General features: G+C 41.4%; 1 protein-coding gene across 2 annotated transcripts in view; it reads left to right on the forward strand.

Annotated features, from left to right (window-relative positions):
- The window catches only part of FAM172A (family with sequence similarity 172 member A), a 272,106-nt gene that overhangs the window by 145,338 nt on the left and 109,435 nt on the right, over nt 1-17,333 (forward strand). For both annotated transcript variants that reach the window (XM_042787776.1, XM_042787777.1), the window contains one exon: nt 13,371-13,490. In XM_042787776.1, coding sequence (XP_042643710.1) covers nt 13,371-13,490 — 120 coding nt within the window. The remainder of the gene's footprint in view (nt 1-13,370; nt 13,491-17,333) is intronic.

Below are 17,333 nucleotides of genomic sequence, written 5' to 3' on the forward strand. Positions count from 1 at the left end.
GGTGGAGGGGCAGTTTTGGGTACTCTGGCGTTGTACTGGGGTAGGGGGCACAGTGAATGTGATTGCAGTTTGGGGGATTTCCAGGACATCTGGTACCTGGCAACTATCAATTCTTACCGCTCATTGTCAGCTTTTTATTACTAAAAAATATTTAAGATCTAAAATACGTTAGCATAGAAATATTTGCCCTAACGGAGCTCAGCTACAAAAATAGCAAAGTACATTAAACACGGATTGTTAAACAGTGTTAGTGTTGTTAACCGTAAGAGCTATCAGAGTTCTAAAGTTTCAGTTAGCCTAAAGATCTGGTTAATCAGTTCCTGTAGGACACCCAGGACCAGAGACAACTTACCCAGACCATTCTTGGGGTTACAGCTTTTCTGCTGCCACCATTACAGACAGATCCTGCAGTTGCCCAAGTCCATTATTCTGCACAATCTCCTTCTTCTCCAGTGCAGCATGGGGTCACTCTGGCTTCTCTTTTCCTGTATATCCATGCTTCATTCCCTATCATCAAGCACTGAGACATTTCATGGCAATATGGGGATGTGGTGGATTGTCCTTGACTGGCTGCCAGGTGCCCACCAAGCTGCTCTGTCAAACCCCTCAACTGAACAGGGGAGAGGAATACAACAAAAGGTTCGTGGGTCAAGACAAGGACCGGAAGATCACCCAGCAGTTACCATCATAGGCAAAGCAGACTTGACTTGGGGGGTAATTAATTTATTGCCAGTGGACAACGGGGCATGATAATGAGAAATAAAAGCAATCTTAAAACACCTTACTCCCACCCCTCCCTTCTCCCTTCTTCAGTCTCGACTCCACTTTCTCGACGTCACCAAGTGGCGCAGGGGGACGGGGAACGGGGGTTGTGGTCGGTCCATCAGACGTTGTCTCTGCTGCTCCTTCCTCCTCACCTTCTTCCCCTGCTCCGGCGTGGGGGCTGCAGGTGGGCATCTGCTCCCCCGTGAGCTCCGTGGGTGCAGGGCACGGCCTGCCTGGCCAGGGGCTGCGCCAGGGGCTGCGGGGGAACCTCTGCTCCCGGGCCTGGAGCTCCTCCTCCGCCTCCTCCTCCTCCTCCTCCTCCTCCTCCTCCTCCTCCTCCTCATCCTCCTCCACTGACCTGGCTGCCTGCAGAGTTGTGGCTCTCGCATCTTCTCGCTCCTCTCTCCAGCTGCAATGGCAAAGCAGGTGGTTCTTCCCCCTTCTTACACACGTAGTCCCAGAGGCGCTACCAGCGGCGGGTCTGTCCTGGAGCCGGCTGGCCTTGGCTCTGTGGGACGTGGGGGCAGCTTCTGGCAGGAGCCACCCCTGCAGCCCCCCTTGCCACCAACACCGCCCCGTGCAAACCCAATACAAAGGGTTATGTTATTTCCTCACACTCTTTTCTTTGAGATCTTGATGTACACTTCTGTTGCGTACCTTAACAAGCACAGTGCTGGCGTCGCCCCATGGATGCGCTCTACATCTTGCTTTTGCCACTCACTCAGAATTATTTCTTCCCTCCCAAATAGCAAGAGGTAACAAACCTTACAGAAGAAAGGCCTGAGATATTAAGGAGGAGGAGGTGCTCAGTCAATAATGCTTCCATCTTTTCATGATAAATTTTATTGGCTGTGCACCATCGTTGACAAGCAAACCAGATTTTTTTTCAGAGAGGCTCTGGTAATGTGGTGGTATGGAAAAACCCAGCAAACAGCTGAAATGGGATGTAGCATTTATCAAATAAGTACGGGGGGCTTTTGTTAGGATTATTGTCTATTTCTGTCCTGATGTAATTTTTTATAGCAAACTCATACAAACTTTCACAGGGAATGTTGGAGGACTAATCTGTACAATGGACAATATGCATGCATCATGATACAGAGAAGTTTAACAAAAGAAACTTAGAGTAGAATTATTTTTATTTAAAGCACAATAAGGTCCAAGCCTCCAAAACTGGGTAATGGTTTGAATGGGTACAGGTTGCAGATGTTGAATCCACTTAGTCCTTGTCTTAAAACACTTCAAACAAATGGTGCTGGCTAGTAAAGGATTAAAATGGCATCAAGGACCATTTATAACTGTAACAAAAGCTACATCCAGGTGTTTTTTTGAGGGTTTTTCTTATCCCACCCACCAGCGTAGACATCATAGGTTACACATTCTATAGAAGATCTATATTATTCTGAAGATCTTCAGTTATCTCTGGAATTTCTGTTCTGTTATTGTTCAGTCTATAATCTCAGTAAGACCCCCAATGTTTGGCCTGTGCTGCCTGAGTTAGAAGATTGCTCCCAATTTTCCAGTTAGGTCAACCAAAAAAATTAAGATATGATAGAAGGTCAGTGGAAGAAATTCATATCAAAACAACTGCTCACCATGTCATTATGACAACCTGCTGTAACAAATGTGCTTCTGTTCTAACTTATGACAATTAATTGCTAAAAGTAATTTAATCTGACAGTGGCAAGATGTTGAAAGGCTCGTGAAGATGTCATAAAAGCGACCTTTCTGCCCATGTGCAACCAAAAGCCATTTTTAACAAGGAGCCTCAAAAACAGTACAACTTCTTTTGTACTTTGTTAATTAGTTATTGATTTGAAACAATGCTCTGCCAAATATTGTCAGATTAGCTAGACGCCAGCAAGGTCACGGTGTGACAGTCTAGTCCTGATAATCTTATGGTATATAAGAATTCTTTTTTCTCTGAATCTTTTGTTCCAGTATCCTGAGAATTACATTTCCTGGCTTTAGCATTTGTGCTAATTTAAAATACAGCCAAGCTGTCTGTTACATAGTTGGATGTTTTGAGTTGTTAAAAAATGACAGTGCGTTAGAAGAAAATTCCTAGTGATCTAATGTCTAATGATCTTCAGTGGCGGCGATGCACCGCTGCTGCAACGCCAACACCCTCGCTAATCTGAGCGAAGAAGAGCCTGCTTTAATAAAATGGTCAGTGCGAGGGAGTCGCAGGGTTCAAGCCAGAGGTAAAACAAGCAAGTCCTGAGGTTGTTCAGTGACTCGTCAGGATTAAAGATCATTTCTTAGCTTACCTTACTGCGAAACAAAAATAACGGAGGTGGGTCTGGAGGGGAAAACAGAGAAGCAGAATTAAGGCTTGAATAGCTCAACATTCAGCTTTTCAGATTATTGAAACAAGAACCAACAGAAAACACAAATCTGAATTTCAGATTGTGTTTGTCATCTGTTTAGATAATTATTTTATAAGCTAATGGCAGTTACTTCAAATACAATTAATTATAGTATGCTACATATTAAGGCACTTCAGCAAATCTTTATAACTGTACATTAAATAAATAGTATATCAGTTTACTTAAAGCACTGAGCACTTTGCTCTCTTTATTAGGCGAAATCAAATAGCTTTGAGCCTGTTAAATCTTTCTTTCACTTAAATAACTGCTCTTGAGAGTATGTAATAAATAGAGACAGAGACGTCAAGAAGAAAAATACAGGGCAAAGCCGATATATTTAGTTTAACTCAAGTAAGAGATATAAACTCTGTAACAGAGACTTTACAGCTGAGCTTTGTTCTGAAACCATAGCTGTTAATGAAAATACTAAGTTGTTGTTTTACTTAAATGTGTTGAAGTTTGTTAGATTCATTGTTTCCTGTGGTGGGGAAATCTGCATTTTTCTTGGCCAAAATGCTATTTTTCTTGCAATAGCATGGTTAAAAAAAAAAAAGTCTGTTTCTCATTACAACATATAAACAGATTGAAAGAACTGGGAAGTAAAATGGTCTTTAAGTACTTTAGGAAATAGAAAAATAACACTTCTGCATGACTTCCATTAGGAGTTTTTGAATGTTTCAGATGCATTCGTTTCAAAATAAATTATTTTTAGTGTTTAGAAAAATGCATGTAATCATTTAAACAACTGGCACGATCTCTCTTTGTGTCTTGCAAAGATAATTCTTTTTGTAAAAGTATTGTGTTCATTTTTATTTACTTGCCCCCACCATTAATCTATTAATTGCCAGAAACACGGCTGGTCAGGAAGATAGCTGCGAAGATACAACCTGCTGTTTTGTTTTAGAAATACTCTTTTGCTCCCATAATTTGATCACACAAAAGGCAGTCTTTGGTGATGTTTGTTAATGTTAGGCAGAAATATGTTGTGGGCAAAAACTCGATCCCTGAGGTTAAGTAGTTTGGAAAGAAGAAAGTTTGAGGAGACATAAAAGAGATGCATGTAAAATGCAGGGATACGTACCAGTAGTATTGTACTGAAATGCACTTTCCCCAGTCTTTGGGTATTTTTACCAATTGGAGTCTCTTTGGACAAACAGCAGTAGTTGTTGTTTAAATCAGAATATGTAAATCCACCCGCAGAGGTCGGCAGATACCACGCCTGAAGCATCACGGCACACAGGGATTTTCATGTGAATTGCACAGGTATTTGTCAATAACCATGGTAGAGCTGCGCAGACACGACTGGTCTGAGGAATTGTTGTTACACCAACGGCCTGACCAGTTTCCCCATGCAGGATTTTCAAGCTGTTTGCCAGAAGATGCTGCTTCACATTCAGACTTCCTTCGCCTGGAACCCTGCGAGTTGTATGGAAAGGGGAAAAAATATCAAAAAAGCAAAAATCCAGAAAGTCTGTCAGAGAGTGAAAAGGGAAATCAGTTATTTTTTTTGTAAAGTAAAACTTCCTTTGATTCATTTCCCTCCTTCCTCCTATTCTCTTCTCCTGCACCTCTTTCCTCTCAGTGAGTCAGCAATGTTCTTGTCCCCGGACTAAAAAAGAAATGTCATATCTGTGTTTATTTACATTCTCGTCTTAATGATAAAATAATTAGCTTAGGTGACTCCTACTGTGTCTGTCAATTTGGAAACAATATAAACAAAAAGAATACTGCAGATATTGAGGGGGAAGATCTGTTTTGAAGGAAGGCTTTTAACTATTTACTCTTCAGCTCAAGAGGGAGCAGCTGGCCACTAAAAAGAAAAACAACCAGTCATTTAAAATACCAACCTGCAAGCTTTTGCTGGAGGTGATAATTAAGAGCCACTGAGAAACTGATTTTGTCTGAATTTTTCTTCTTTTCGGTCTCCTTTCCTGCACTTTGCCAGAAGACAGTTGGGTGGTGATGACAGGACATGCCAGACTCCAGCAGAAGTAATAACAGGAAAATCCAGACTGGAAGAACAGCCTGACAAAGTTGTCTTATCCTGGCTGACAAGCAGATACTTTAACCAGGGAGATGATGCTATAATAATTTTTGAGACTTAATTAATTTAGCCTGAGATCTGGGTTTTACTTTATAAGCATCAAACCCCTTCAAATTACCAAATGCCTTGAATTTCCTAATAAAAAGCTGAAGAAATAGGGAGGGCGTTCAAACACAGCAGCCTCTCAGCAGAAAATATTCACCGTGCAAAAGGGCTGAGTCCTTGCTGCGTGGAGTCGTTGTGGAGTGAACAATGTGGGTAACGTTTGCTGCTTGCTTTATTTTTGCACAGACCTGCAGCCAAACTCAGTCTGCTCGACTTTCGGTTCCAATGCAGATCTAAGAAATTTCATCTGTAACACGAGCCTTTTAAAAACTGCTCATATATTCTTGTAACATCTACGAGGTCCTGACACGGCGGCGCTCTGAAGGCCTCCTGCGAAGACCTATGTTTGCCAAAACTGAAATATAGTATTGGGTCAGTGATGCATTAATGCAGCTGAGACCACTGGCACCTCTGTGAAGAATAGCTGTGGGCACCGACGGCTTCACTCTGTGGTTTCAGGCCATTGTTTGCCTGTTGAAATATTATAAATGAGGGCTTGGAGGCAGGTCCCAGGGCCAAGAGGGTGGAAAGAGGGTTTTGATTTCCAGGGTCAGCTTGTTCCTCACCAAGCAGAGGTGGTTGGAGCACTTTGGAAACAGGAGGAGAGAGAGTGGGTTTGGTGTTTTTTTAATTCAGAAGTAGGTCTAGGTTATTGGTTGGGAACTGTACTAGTTGAGGGCTTAGCTGGGAAGGCCCTTTTCTGGCTTCGAGTTGCTTTGTTTTTTCTCATGTGTGCAATGAATCTGGATGTAAAGGGGAAAAGTAACCCCTCAGTGCTGCCCCAGGGGAGGTTAGTATCCGAGCTCCCTCCGTTCCCACATATATATAGCTCTGAATTTTATTTCCTGACCACCATCACCAGGGAAAGCCCAGCTTGTATCTGAAGTGGGAAAAGTGGGACAGGATCCGAAGCCGTCTTGGATGGTAATTGCGGTGGGACCTGGGGAGAACAGAGACCCTGGGGAGGAGCCGAAGCATGGAACATAAAAAACCTGGCTAGACATTGTCAGTCTTGCACTAGCTAAAACTTGTCATTTTAAACCTAATCTCGGCAGTCATGCCGTAGCAAAGCATGGATATCACCGCTTCCTCCCAAGCCAGCCCTTCATGCCCTTTGCGCCAATGGTGACAATTTAAATATTGTCTCAGTCTGCCAAATGCATTTTTGTTTTACATCTTTTATTTGTCTATTAGATATGCCAGATATTGCACGTTTCATGTAACACTCATTTAGCAGATCTGTCAAGATTGCCTGCTTTCCTGATAAATTGTCTGGAGTTTTGGAGGTGGGACTACTCTCCAACTTAATACGATGTGGTATTTAACTGCAATATATAAGACTTCTGGTCTTCCTTTCTGCTGCTGACTGTATACACACAACATCTTTATTACTAGGGCTTCATAAGCAATATTGGGAACACTTCCACCACTGGCCCACTTCACAAATAAAATAGGCACAAGAAATTACACAGAATCACCTCAAATAGATCTGGGAATAAGACTGATATCCGTAATATGAAAAATGCCACCTTAAGTCACTTTGCCATATTGCTTTCCGAAGGCATGTGCCAAATAATAACCTCAGCTATGCAATTTATATCTGCGACTCCACAAATGACCAGGCTTCGCTATTGTGATACCTGGTCCTTCCTTCTGTCTCAAAAGCAGCTGCTACCTAATACCAGAGTATATATCTTGCCCTCATCTCAGAAAGTGCCCTTAAAAAGATAATATAGTCCTTTTATTTCCCCAATTATTCCTGCAAGATAAGTGGAAGAAGCTGGCGTTTTTACATCTGAAGGCTCTTGGTTTAATACCTGCTCAGGTCATGAGTAAGGGAAAATACAATGTGACTGTTTCTGAATGCATAGGAACACAGTTGCTGAATAAAATAACATCACTCACCGGTAATGCATTTACATTATTTTAGTGTTGAACCTTTGCAGATTCAAGGCTCTGTGTTTCCATAGAGCTACAGCAGACCACGGTGACCATGAACCCGCTCTGGCACTTACACAGCCAATCAAATCCTGCTGGGTTTTGTTGTTTTAATGCGGCAAAGTATGCAAATAAAACCCATACAGAGCCCATAGAAGAAGGGAGGAAAGAAATGTGTCCTCTATTCAAACTTGCAAGGCCAAAGCATCACTTGTCAATGATTTTACCTCTTCCCTCCTTGTGTTCTCTCAAGTCGGCTCTTTCTCGCTCAACTCAGGACGCAGCAGCTAAAATAACTCCCTTGACCCACCGCTCAGTCTTCATTGTCCCTGCTGCCCTGTGCTCCGAGCAGGACCTGATCAACTGAATTTCAGAGGCGCGTTGTCAGATTCAGTGTTTGTCACCAAGTTGCCTCCGCTGTCACTTCTGCTCCTGTGTCTTCTCCCCCAGTCATGGCTGCTTTGCCGTGGAGATGGTCTTGGTGGTGTTACCCTCATCTGCTCTGTTCTGCAGCCTCCTTTTGCCTTGTTCTGTACTGCCAGACTTGCCCCCGTGTAGGCGACAGTCCATCACCATCCTTCCTGAAAATCCAGTTATTTAAGAGTTCTGCATGGAGCCAACCCATCTTCGTGTGCCTGTATCTCCATATGGGTATGGACAAAGTCCATGGGGATGAGCTGTACACAGCTGCGAATGTCCTGCTGGTGGGGAAGGTTCTAACACCTCCAGGGAGGGACTGGAGCCAGGAGACCTGAGCCTTCCCCATCTCTCTGCCTCCCAGCCAGTGTGCGGTTCTGTTCTCCCATATTTAACACATGTACCATACTTGTTTACAGTAGCTCATCGAGCTAGAAGGAGAAATTGTTTTGCTGTGATAAGCGGTAATTATAGAAACCACCTTCAATTGTTAAAAAGCTATTCAGTTGTATGGCATATTTCCCTATTTGTATGCATTTCACTTTTCACTTGTCGCAAAAAAAAATGTGATTCCAACTCCTTGATTTAAAAAAACAAAGTAAAAGGAGAGAGCTGTCACTGGAGCTTAAAGCTAATTTGATTTTCTTGATTTGATTTTTTTGAGTTTTGATGAATTAGAAGTTTAAGATTGGATCTGAGCTGCTCTGCCCCAGTAAAGTCTATAGCAGTTCAAGGCCTGCAGCTCTTGCCCCATCTGTAACTTTCCAGCAACAGGTTACTTTATAAATAAAAAAAAAAAAAAAATAAAAAATAAAAAAAAAAGGTAAAATTTGGCATTGAAACAGGAAATATGTGAACCTGTCACAGTAAGCAGTCTCAAAGGGCAAGCTGCTTTGCAGGAGCTAATTAACCTTAGGAAATAATTACACAAATATGCAAATGTTGTTTAGATAATTCCATGTGTTATCAACTCAGGTAGTCCATCATAACTGCAGACCTTGCAATGTCTAGATGTTGGAATCTGGAATAGTTGATAAGGCTTTGGTTGCTGCATCACTTCAGCTTGGTATTTAACAATTAATGACTGTGATATTACATTAGTAAATTCAACCTGTTTTTTGAATGCGACAGAACATAACACCGTATTCACTGTGTGCACGCTGCTTATCTGTGTATTCCTAATGGCTGCAGCCAGTAAAATGTTACATACCTTTCAACTCTTAGCACTAGAAGTACTGGGAAAAATGACAGACCAAAACCTGTGGTCTCTTCCTCCACTTTTTTGCACAATGGACGTCCCAAGAATTTACCCACAGTCATTTTGGGGTTTCAGGGACTTAAAAACTGTTAGAGAGAGAATTTTAAATCTGCAAACTGGTTTTCTCAAAGCAAAATGTTTTTTTGAAACAAGACAAGGAGCAGCATTTTATACAAATGTGTTCCTGTTAGCATTGCATAGACCCTAAAACAATGTAGTCATGGGCTGCCGTTCTTGGTGTAAGGTCTCCCCAAAACTGAGCCCAGCTGGTCTAGGCCTGAGCAGCCCAGGACGTCCCTAACCCTTGCCAGGACTTGAGCTGGGGCCGAGCAGATCGGTGACCGGCAACCACTTCCATACCACAGGCTGCTGCTTCAAGCAGCTGTAGCAGAGTTTCTGGCCCTGAGACAGTAAATGGCTTCCCGTGTACAAGAAACACTAATTTATTAATCGTTGTCATGATTTTCATAGACTGTACTGTTAGACTATTTGATTAAACTTCTGGTAATAAGATGAAAAGTTCCATATTAACCATTTATGGTCATTTTTTGAGCAATCACTATTTTGGTTTAAAAAGTGAGGCATTTTTTATACATAGTTAAGAGATAGTGTTTAAAAAATACGGAGGGGGGAGAAGTAGAAACCAACAAAAACGACAAAAAGCCTTTTATCACTAGAAAAAGGAATCTGTTCTTAAACCAGTATTTGTGAATACTCATCTCTTCCACCTGAAATAAATATTCATTCTATTTGCAAAGGCTTGATGGTCATTTCTTATTCAAAAGGATTACGTCCATGTGGCAAGAGCGTCTTGATTAGCCCCATGCACCTGTCATTAATCAGAATCTAATATCTGTCTACTTATATACTATATTATTTTTATGGATGCCCCTTTTATAGCAGGTTCCAGAAATGCGCGCCTCCTCTAACATTCAGGAAGAGGAATGAATATAACATCAGCAATCTAAAATTCCTCGGCAATACTTGTGTTAAATGATTTTAACCACCTTTATCTCCAAGGCAATCATCAGTGGGATTTGCTGCATACAAGTATGACAGGCGTTCAATATCTGATACTCTCTGTAGCATTGGTAGTCACTGATGGCAATTGAGGTATATTTGCTCTATTTTTATCAGTGAAAAAAACTAAAATGCGATAGTTATTAGGGAAAAGACATGGACATCTTTTCATTTACTAGTGAACTAAAGGGTAAATCCTACTGATAGTGTTCCGTTAGAAGTGGAAGCACGTAAGATTTTGCGTGATGGGAGCAGAGGTGAAGGTTGAACCTTCCGTGCTCAGAGCGTCTGCTCCGTTCCTTGCCCGAGCACCACGGATCTGGGGTGCAGGACTCTGCTCAGGAGGTTCCTCATCTGCAGCACTCAGATAATTGCCTGGTTTGGGGTTACTCTGCATTGGTTAAGCATCACACAGAGGCCCTTTCATCATTCTTAAAATTTTTTTTTCTTCTAATTCTATGTATTGCGGGGAGGAAGTGGGGGGAAGGTTTTCAGTGGGACAGAGGCCCACAGCTATGACTTCCACACCTCCGAAGAATCAGACCACTTATTTATACACAGAATTATTGGTTACAAATGACCAACTTTCAGCAGCTGGAAATTTAAGTTCAGCTTTCCCAGCACTTCTCCATTTCAGTCTGTTTCACAGATGAGAACGCGTTCAGCCTCGGCTGCCTTCTGAGGTACATGGCGTGATTTCTCCGTTCCTTTCTGTACGGTCATATAGATAATTACGTAAAGCACGGCCAAGAGGCCCCCACTTTATCAGGTAATTTAACAAGGTGGTATATAAGTGCGTTCTGTTTAGCTGCAGCGAAAAGAAGGAGAGCAGCCGTCGCCTGAAACTGTCACCTTTCATACTGAAATCACAGCATCCAGCCTCACAATTTAACCCGTGGCAGGCAGACCCATGCAGCCCCATCCAGAATCCCGAGGAGCCGGCGGTGCCGGCGGTGCCGCTCCCGCAGCCAGAGGTTCCTCGTGCAGACACGGCGCCCGTTTATCCTCCGTCCGAGTTGTTTAAAACAGGGGCTTGTTACGAGGGGGGACAGTAAGCAGGTGCTCCGAAGAAAGAGCTTTTCTTCTAAACATACACGACTCCTCCGAACTCCTTCTCGCACATACGTGCTTTTCTTACCTTGTTTAGGGTTTAGCAGAGTAGCAACGCAGTTTATCCTGACGTTTTGTGGCTTTTTTTCACCAGTAACAAAGGAAAATCTAGTTGCAGTCTGTATTTAACTCGGGTTTTTTTTCTTTTATAAAATCCTATAGGGTCTTTGTACTGGACTGTGAAGCTGTGCAGTTAATGATTTGGTTTACTAGACCACTGGTTATGCTTTAATTGGTGGAAGCTTTTCTGGGCTGGGTTTCTGAATTGTTCAGAAGCTTCTTGCTGCTCTCTTAGTCTTGTGGAAACCCAAAAACTGTGCGCTTTCCCCATCAGCATGTAGAATAATAAATACAGAATACCTGAAAATGCACTATTAACCAGAAAAAAACACTTCCTTTTTGTCGGAATGTTAAAGCAAAAAAATGTACAAAAATTGCTGTTAAGAGAATTAGTGGTAATGCTTTTATTTAAAAACAAGTATTTCCTGCATATTTAACTGAAATAAGTCTTTTGGATAAACTAGTCATTTAAAAACTCTCCCAGTGTTTTAATGTGCTTTTTCCATACATACCATAATTAGACTACATCACTTTTCCATAGGAAACTCCAGCTGAGGTTGTCCTTCAGCTTTATCTTAATAACTGGTCTGTCAATCATATTTTCTTTATGAAATTTCTTTTGAAAAACTTCCCTCTTTTCTTCACAAAGGGAGGAGTCTTTACCTCCTTTACCTATCTCTACAATAAGATTTCAAAACAGGGTTGAAAGAAAATAAGCCCTTTCTTATGCTGAGGTGGTTTACAATAGTTGATACATAATTAGTTAAAACTATGTTCTGTCATATTCAATCAAGAGCAGAATCTGTCCAGGATTAAGGAGAATACTTCAGAGCACTTCAGTGCTTTTTGGCAAATTTGATAAATATGTTTTAATCGCTGCTACCTTAGAGAAAAAAAAAAAATTTAAAAGCACATAATTGTTTTAAAAGCTTTGGGTCCAGATCCATAAAGATTTGTAGCCGTCTCACTCTTATTTCAGAAGCTGGGCATGAGAATATAAGTAAAAGCCTAAATCCACATTATTTAGTTGTCTGTCTTCCCATTGATTTTAGATACTCAGAAGATCTTAAATTCCCAAAACTGAGTTGCAGAATGGGACTAAGACCTAAATCATTTCAATGTTCTTGGTAAAGTTACAGTAATTCACACTGTGTAATTAGCATCTTCTGATTGCCAGTGGCTTTTGCTGGTTTGTGCTTTATTTTCCTCAAGGAAATAAGGGTTTTGTGGTCTGTGTCAGAGTCTCCTAGGGGTATGATGTTGTTGCTGGAGCAGAGCAAAGGGGAAAGGGATGCCAATTTTAGGAAATGACATGACCTTGACTGATCAATTCTTTCTGGCACAAAGGAGCCTGGAAAGCACCTGCAGTGTTGTGCTAGAGGTGTGAAATCCTGGTGGGGCAGGGGACCTAGCAAAGCATCTTACTCTTGTCACCTGAGACCAGACAGATTTGTAGTTACGACACAGCCTGAGAAATAAGTAAAATATAGAGGGGTACAGGGCTTTCCGAGAGCCCCTTAGGTAGAGGTGGGAGTGCACAACCCAATGGTTGAGGAGAGTGCACTAAAATCAGTGTAAATCACTCCAGTGTCTTCAGTCACGCTTACAATGATTGGCATTCACAAGTTCTTGTTCAATAATAAGAAAGAGCACTCCCCTACCTACCAGAAACTCCAAAGTCATGGCTGATGTGTACGCAGTCAAGAGGTGTTTTATCTGCACTGTATCTGGTAGTCTGCAGTTGCAAAAAAATAGCATTTAAAAGAGTAGTCACAATTACTGTAATTTTAATCTTTGGCAGATTTCCATTGGCCCATAATATGAAAAAATTGTAAAGATCGAAATTATATTTATATTGTTCCTACTTGTTTTTGTTTATTTTATCAGACTAAGGCTTAACTACTTCAAACAAACCATCAGTGAACAAACATTTGACAAAGAGTTGTCAAAAGAATGAAAATCAGAGCAGTGGCTCATAATTTCTTTGAATGCCTCTGTTTAGCTGAATTGCCATCATGGTATTTAGACAAAATTTTGCAGATGCATAATTTTTGTTGTATTTATTAAAATAAGCTGCAATAAAGCAACAGTTTTACTGCCTTTAGATTGCAATCTTAACTTTCTCTTTATTTAGTCAAATGAATCCGTTCTTTTTTTGACAGTAGAGTATATTCATTTGAGGTTTGTTTTAACAAAACATTTTAACATATAGGAACACGTTGCTTTTAGACAGAATTGCCAGTTTTTAAGAGGTAATTGTCACAAATGTAATTTCTTTCTGCAGGATAATGGATCTCCCGAAGAACATGCAATTTATGTTTGGGACCATTTTATTTCCCAGTCAGCTGCAGAGAACGTGTTTTTTGTTGCTCACAGTTATGGTGGACTTGCATTTGTAGAGTTGGTAAGTGTGGCTTCTCCATTGCCTTCTTTCGTGAAGTCCTTCACAGTTTTTCTAAATTCTGTGTGATCACCTCCTTGAAAGCAGCCATTTATGAACAATTTTGAACCGATGGTCAGATACAGGTCTGTGAGGATTTCTTTGCAACTGGAAGGTCACTGCATTTTTCTCTGTTTTCTCTGTTAGTCAGTAAGGTCCCAGGTGTGCACGAACCTGAGAGACTGGGAAAACAGAACGCATTGGATCTTCCTTTTCCAGGCTGTGTACCGAAAGGCAGCACTCAGTGAGTTTCTACTCTGGGGCAGAAAGACTGGAGGCGAAGACTGAGAACATACAAGAACAGTTTTAAAGCAAAGTCACATTAACAAATACACCTTCTCGTGTATAGATTGGAACTGAACATGAGGAAAAATACGGAGGTTTTACCCGATTTTGTAGATTTTCCACACGTCTGCCGAAGTTGCAGGGAAGACTTTTTTGCCATTTATTAGGCTCTGGATAAACTCTGCAGTGATGTAGCATGTGGAGGACTCTGCTCAGTGCAAAGCTGCCCTACCCTTGACGCTGGGTCTGCTGAACATCCAGTATGTCAGTCTTTCACCCTTTCCTCCAAAGGCAAATTTGTTGACCCCATCTGGTATACGAAGTTCCCTGTTGAACTCGTATACCACTCCTTTAGTGTAGCTATAGCCTCTTCACTTAATCATGAAATGCTGGTGTAATCAGGACATGTTTTATTGAAGAAAATGTTAAAAAAAAAAAAGTCCTGATCATTGTGGAAATGTAAATTGCAGAACATTAGAATTGCTTTTATACACAGGAATCAGCAGACCTGTATGTACATCTTCTGTCTATAATGCATTAGTTTAGTCTAACTGAAAGTTAGGACAAGTGGTTCCTGCCTCAACGTAAGATGAATGCCCTGGTTAAGAAAAAACATGCATGAGTGTTTTGTTTTTAATCTTGTGCTGCTCTAAGTAGCAAGAAGAATCCAGAGCAGGACCACTCGTATTATTTTAAGAACTTAAGATTTTTGTTTACCTTCTTCATTTGTAGAAATTAAGGCCATTTTGATTTTCCCTTTGCTTCTGGCTGAGTATTTTTAAAATACGGATGATATGTACTGATAAAAGACTTGAGAACAGTTCAGCTGATTGTTTTCCACAGGTACTTTATTGCCAGGTCAATAAATACTCTCAAAACTAAATTTTTAAGAGACCAAATTAGCAAAGATGAATGTTTTCTTATACAGCAACAACTTTGGTCAAAAAACAGGTTGCGTGGCGTGTGCCGGTTGCTCCTCAGATGCAGTGAAGGGTAGGGAGCATCTCTTCTGTCTTGGCTTTCCTGAGCTGTGATTTTCAGCTTCCCTGTGTTTCGGCCCAGGTTATTCCGGTGTGCCTCGTCTGTCCAAAGTGAAGCATGAGCAGAATTTCTGTAGGTTTTGTAAAGCCACACTGTTTGGGTCACTGGTCGCCTACTGATACATGCACTTAGCACGGGGCGGGAATAAAAATCGACTGGGGACCTTTCTCAGTGTTTCCCAAACAAAGTGCTTATTCGAAGTAGGCTTGGAGAGTTTTTCCATCACATTTCAGTCAATGGCTTGAGGTGGCATGGGTAACAGATGACCAACGTGTCATTCCCATTTTGCCTGTTTCTCTTGTCACACTGGTGGATATTTCTTCACTTTTGTTCTACTTTAATATGAAGCACACAGATGTTTCAGAACAAGACTTGACTTCTGACCTTGGGGCTTCCAGGGTCAGGGTGCTCAGGGCCTGTGAAATTATCACAAGCTGAGCTAAAGTTTTTATCCATCGCAGGAAGCAACCAGTAAGTAAGAAGTTAAAAAGGAGCTTTGTCAGAGAGACAAGATGGTCTCAGTAAGGGTCAGCTTCTGTAGTCTGCTGTCTCTGCAGGAGATGCATGCCTGAGAGGAAGAATATAATATATAACCATTGGCACATCGCATATCTGTCATGCAAAACTAGACCTGAGAAGTATATTTAATGTAGCCTGATTGTTTTCTAAAAAATCAAAGGATATTAAGACTTGGGTTTGGTAGAGGTGGTTTGATATCTGAGCTCCACTGAAAGCAGTTTAATTAAATAATGCATACACTGAAGCAGATATCATTGAAATAAAGCCTGAACCATTTTATCACAATATTAATTTGTAAGATTTTATTTTGTTGTGATCTCCTTTCTCTTCAACTTTATATCCATATGGCACTTAGTAATTGCAAAGAGCTCAGAAAAAAAAAGAAACGGAGCAGCTGATGGGCAATTACTGTCTCATGACAAATACATATTCGATCACTTCAGTTTCTTTCTTGCTTTGTGTGGGGGAGATGATGAGGGTGATAGAGCAGCTACACCATATAGCAACTGTACCACTTTTACACTTGCTATGCAAGAATTTTGGGTCAACTGCTTCATAAAATTGTAGGTTACAGTAGTTATGGAGACCTGTTGCACAGCTGCTCCTTCTCTATCCGTGCCCCTTACAGGAGAGCAACATGAAGCATATGGCTTTAATTTGGAGTGAAGGTTTCTGCCTGGGCCCTCTGCCTTTTACTGTGCCCGCAGGGAAAATGAAAACAAGCAAAAAAAAAGTCTAAAAACATTTGCGTTTTCAGTGGGTATCTTTGAAATTCACTTTGCATGTTCGGTGCTGCGAGGTCTGTCCCGATGGCTTGCGACCGTCTCAGTCACAGCGACCTCGAGCTCACCAAGGCTCTCGGCAAAAACCCGAGGCTCTGGCATTAAGCAGAGAAACCCAGCAGAACCTGGTACTGAGCGCAGACTTGTTTGTGGCTGTTCACACCGTCGCGTGGGAAGGGCGTTCGGCCATGCCAGGGCAGGACCCATCCCGGTGCCCCGTTGTTTGCAGCTGCAAGAGGAGCTGGCATGGGAAAAGCAGCTTGCTCTGCCTCGTCCCTGTGCTCTGCAGGTTCCTGCAGCCCGGGGGTGGGACGCGGGCATCCGTTTTGGTAAAGCGAAAGGAGAGCAAATGCAACCGCCACCTCTGAAACTGGTATAAAAGGAGGAGCGTTTTTATTTGCAAACCTTTGGTGGCCAAGCCGGGTCTCGATTCCAAGCTTCATCTCACCATAAAAATCCGGCTATGGTTTGGAAGCCCTTCATTAAACGAACCAGTAAAACTTGGCTGCAATTTTCAAATACATGCCACAGCAGCTAACATTTTTATTGGTCTTTGCAGCTTTTTAAGCCACATTTTTGCATGTCTGTGATTGCGAGATGTTAAGAAAAGCAGGGTGACTCTGTAATATCATGCTTGAGTGCACAGAAACTGTTAACCAGTTACTGCAACGCAGGCACACAATTTCTGTACCTTGCTGGGTCACAGATTACTAGGGGAATAATTGAAAGTGATTGAACATGTGTGGGAAGTAAAGTTCCACCAATAAATGTAATTAGTTGTATTGTTTATAGCTTGGATTACAAATGCTAATCATAAACCATATGCTAAAATGTATCTTAATATTTAGTAATTAAAACTTTGTGTAATTGTGGTTTGAAATTAAATGTGCATCTAATAATATCTACACGTAAATTACTTTTTGAATACACAGCACTAAAAATAGTTGTTGGGTCACTGTGTTCTGCTAATTACTGATTTTGAAAAACTCAAGCCATGATTCATGAACACATCGCAGCTTCTTACTTCTGTTATCCCTTACACGGTGTAGTCGGGGATTTATTTTCAGAAGCAGCTTGCTGTGGTTGATGGTAAATTGTGGAACTTTCCCAGCTCCTAGCTTATAATAATTTTATGAAATTTAACAGAAAGTGAGAATTTCAAGTTGATGGAGTCAACTTT

Source organism: Tyto alba, unplaced genomic scaffold (assembly GCF_018691265.1).
Source record: "Tyto alba isolate M040663 unplaced genomic scaffold, T.alba_DEE_v4.0 Super-Scaffold_13, whole genome shotgun sequence".
NCBI classification, from domain to species: Eukaryota; Metazoa; Chordata; class Aves; order Strigiformes; family Tytonidae; genus Tyto; species Tyto alba.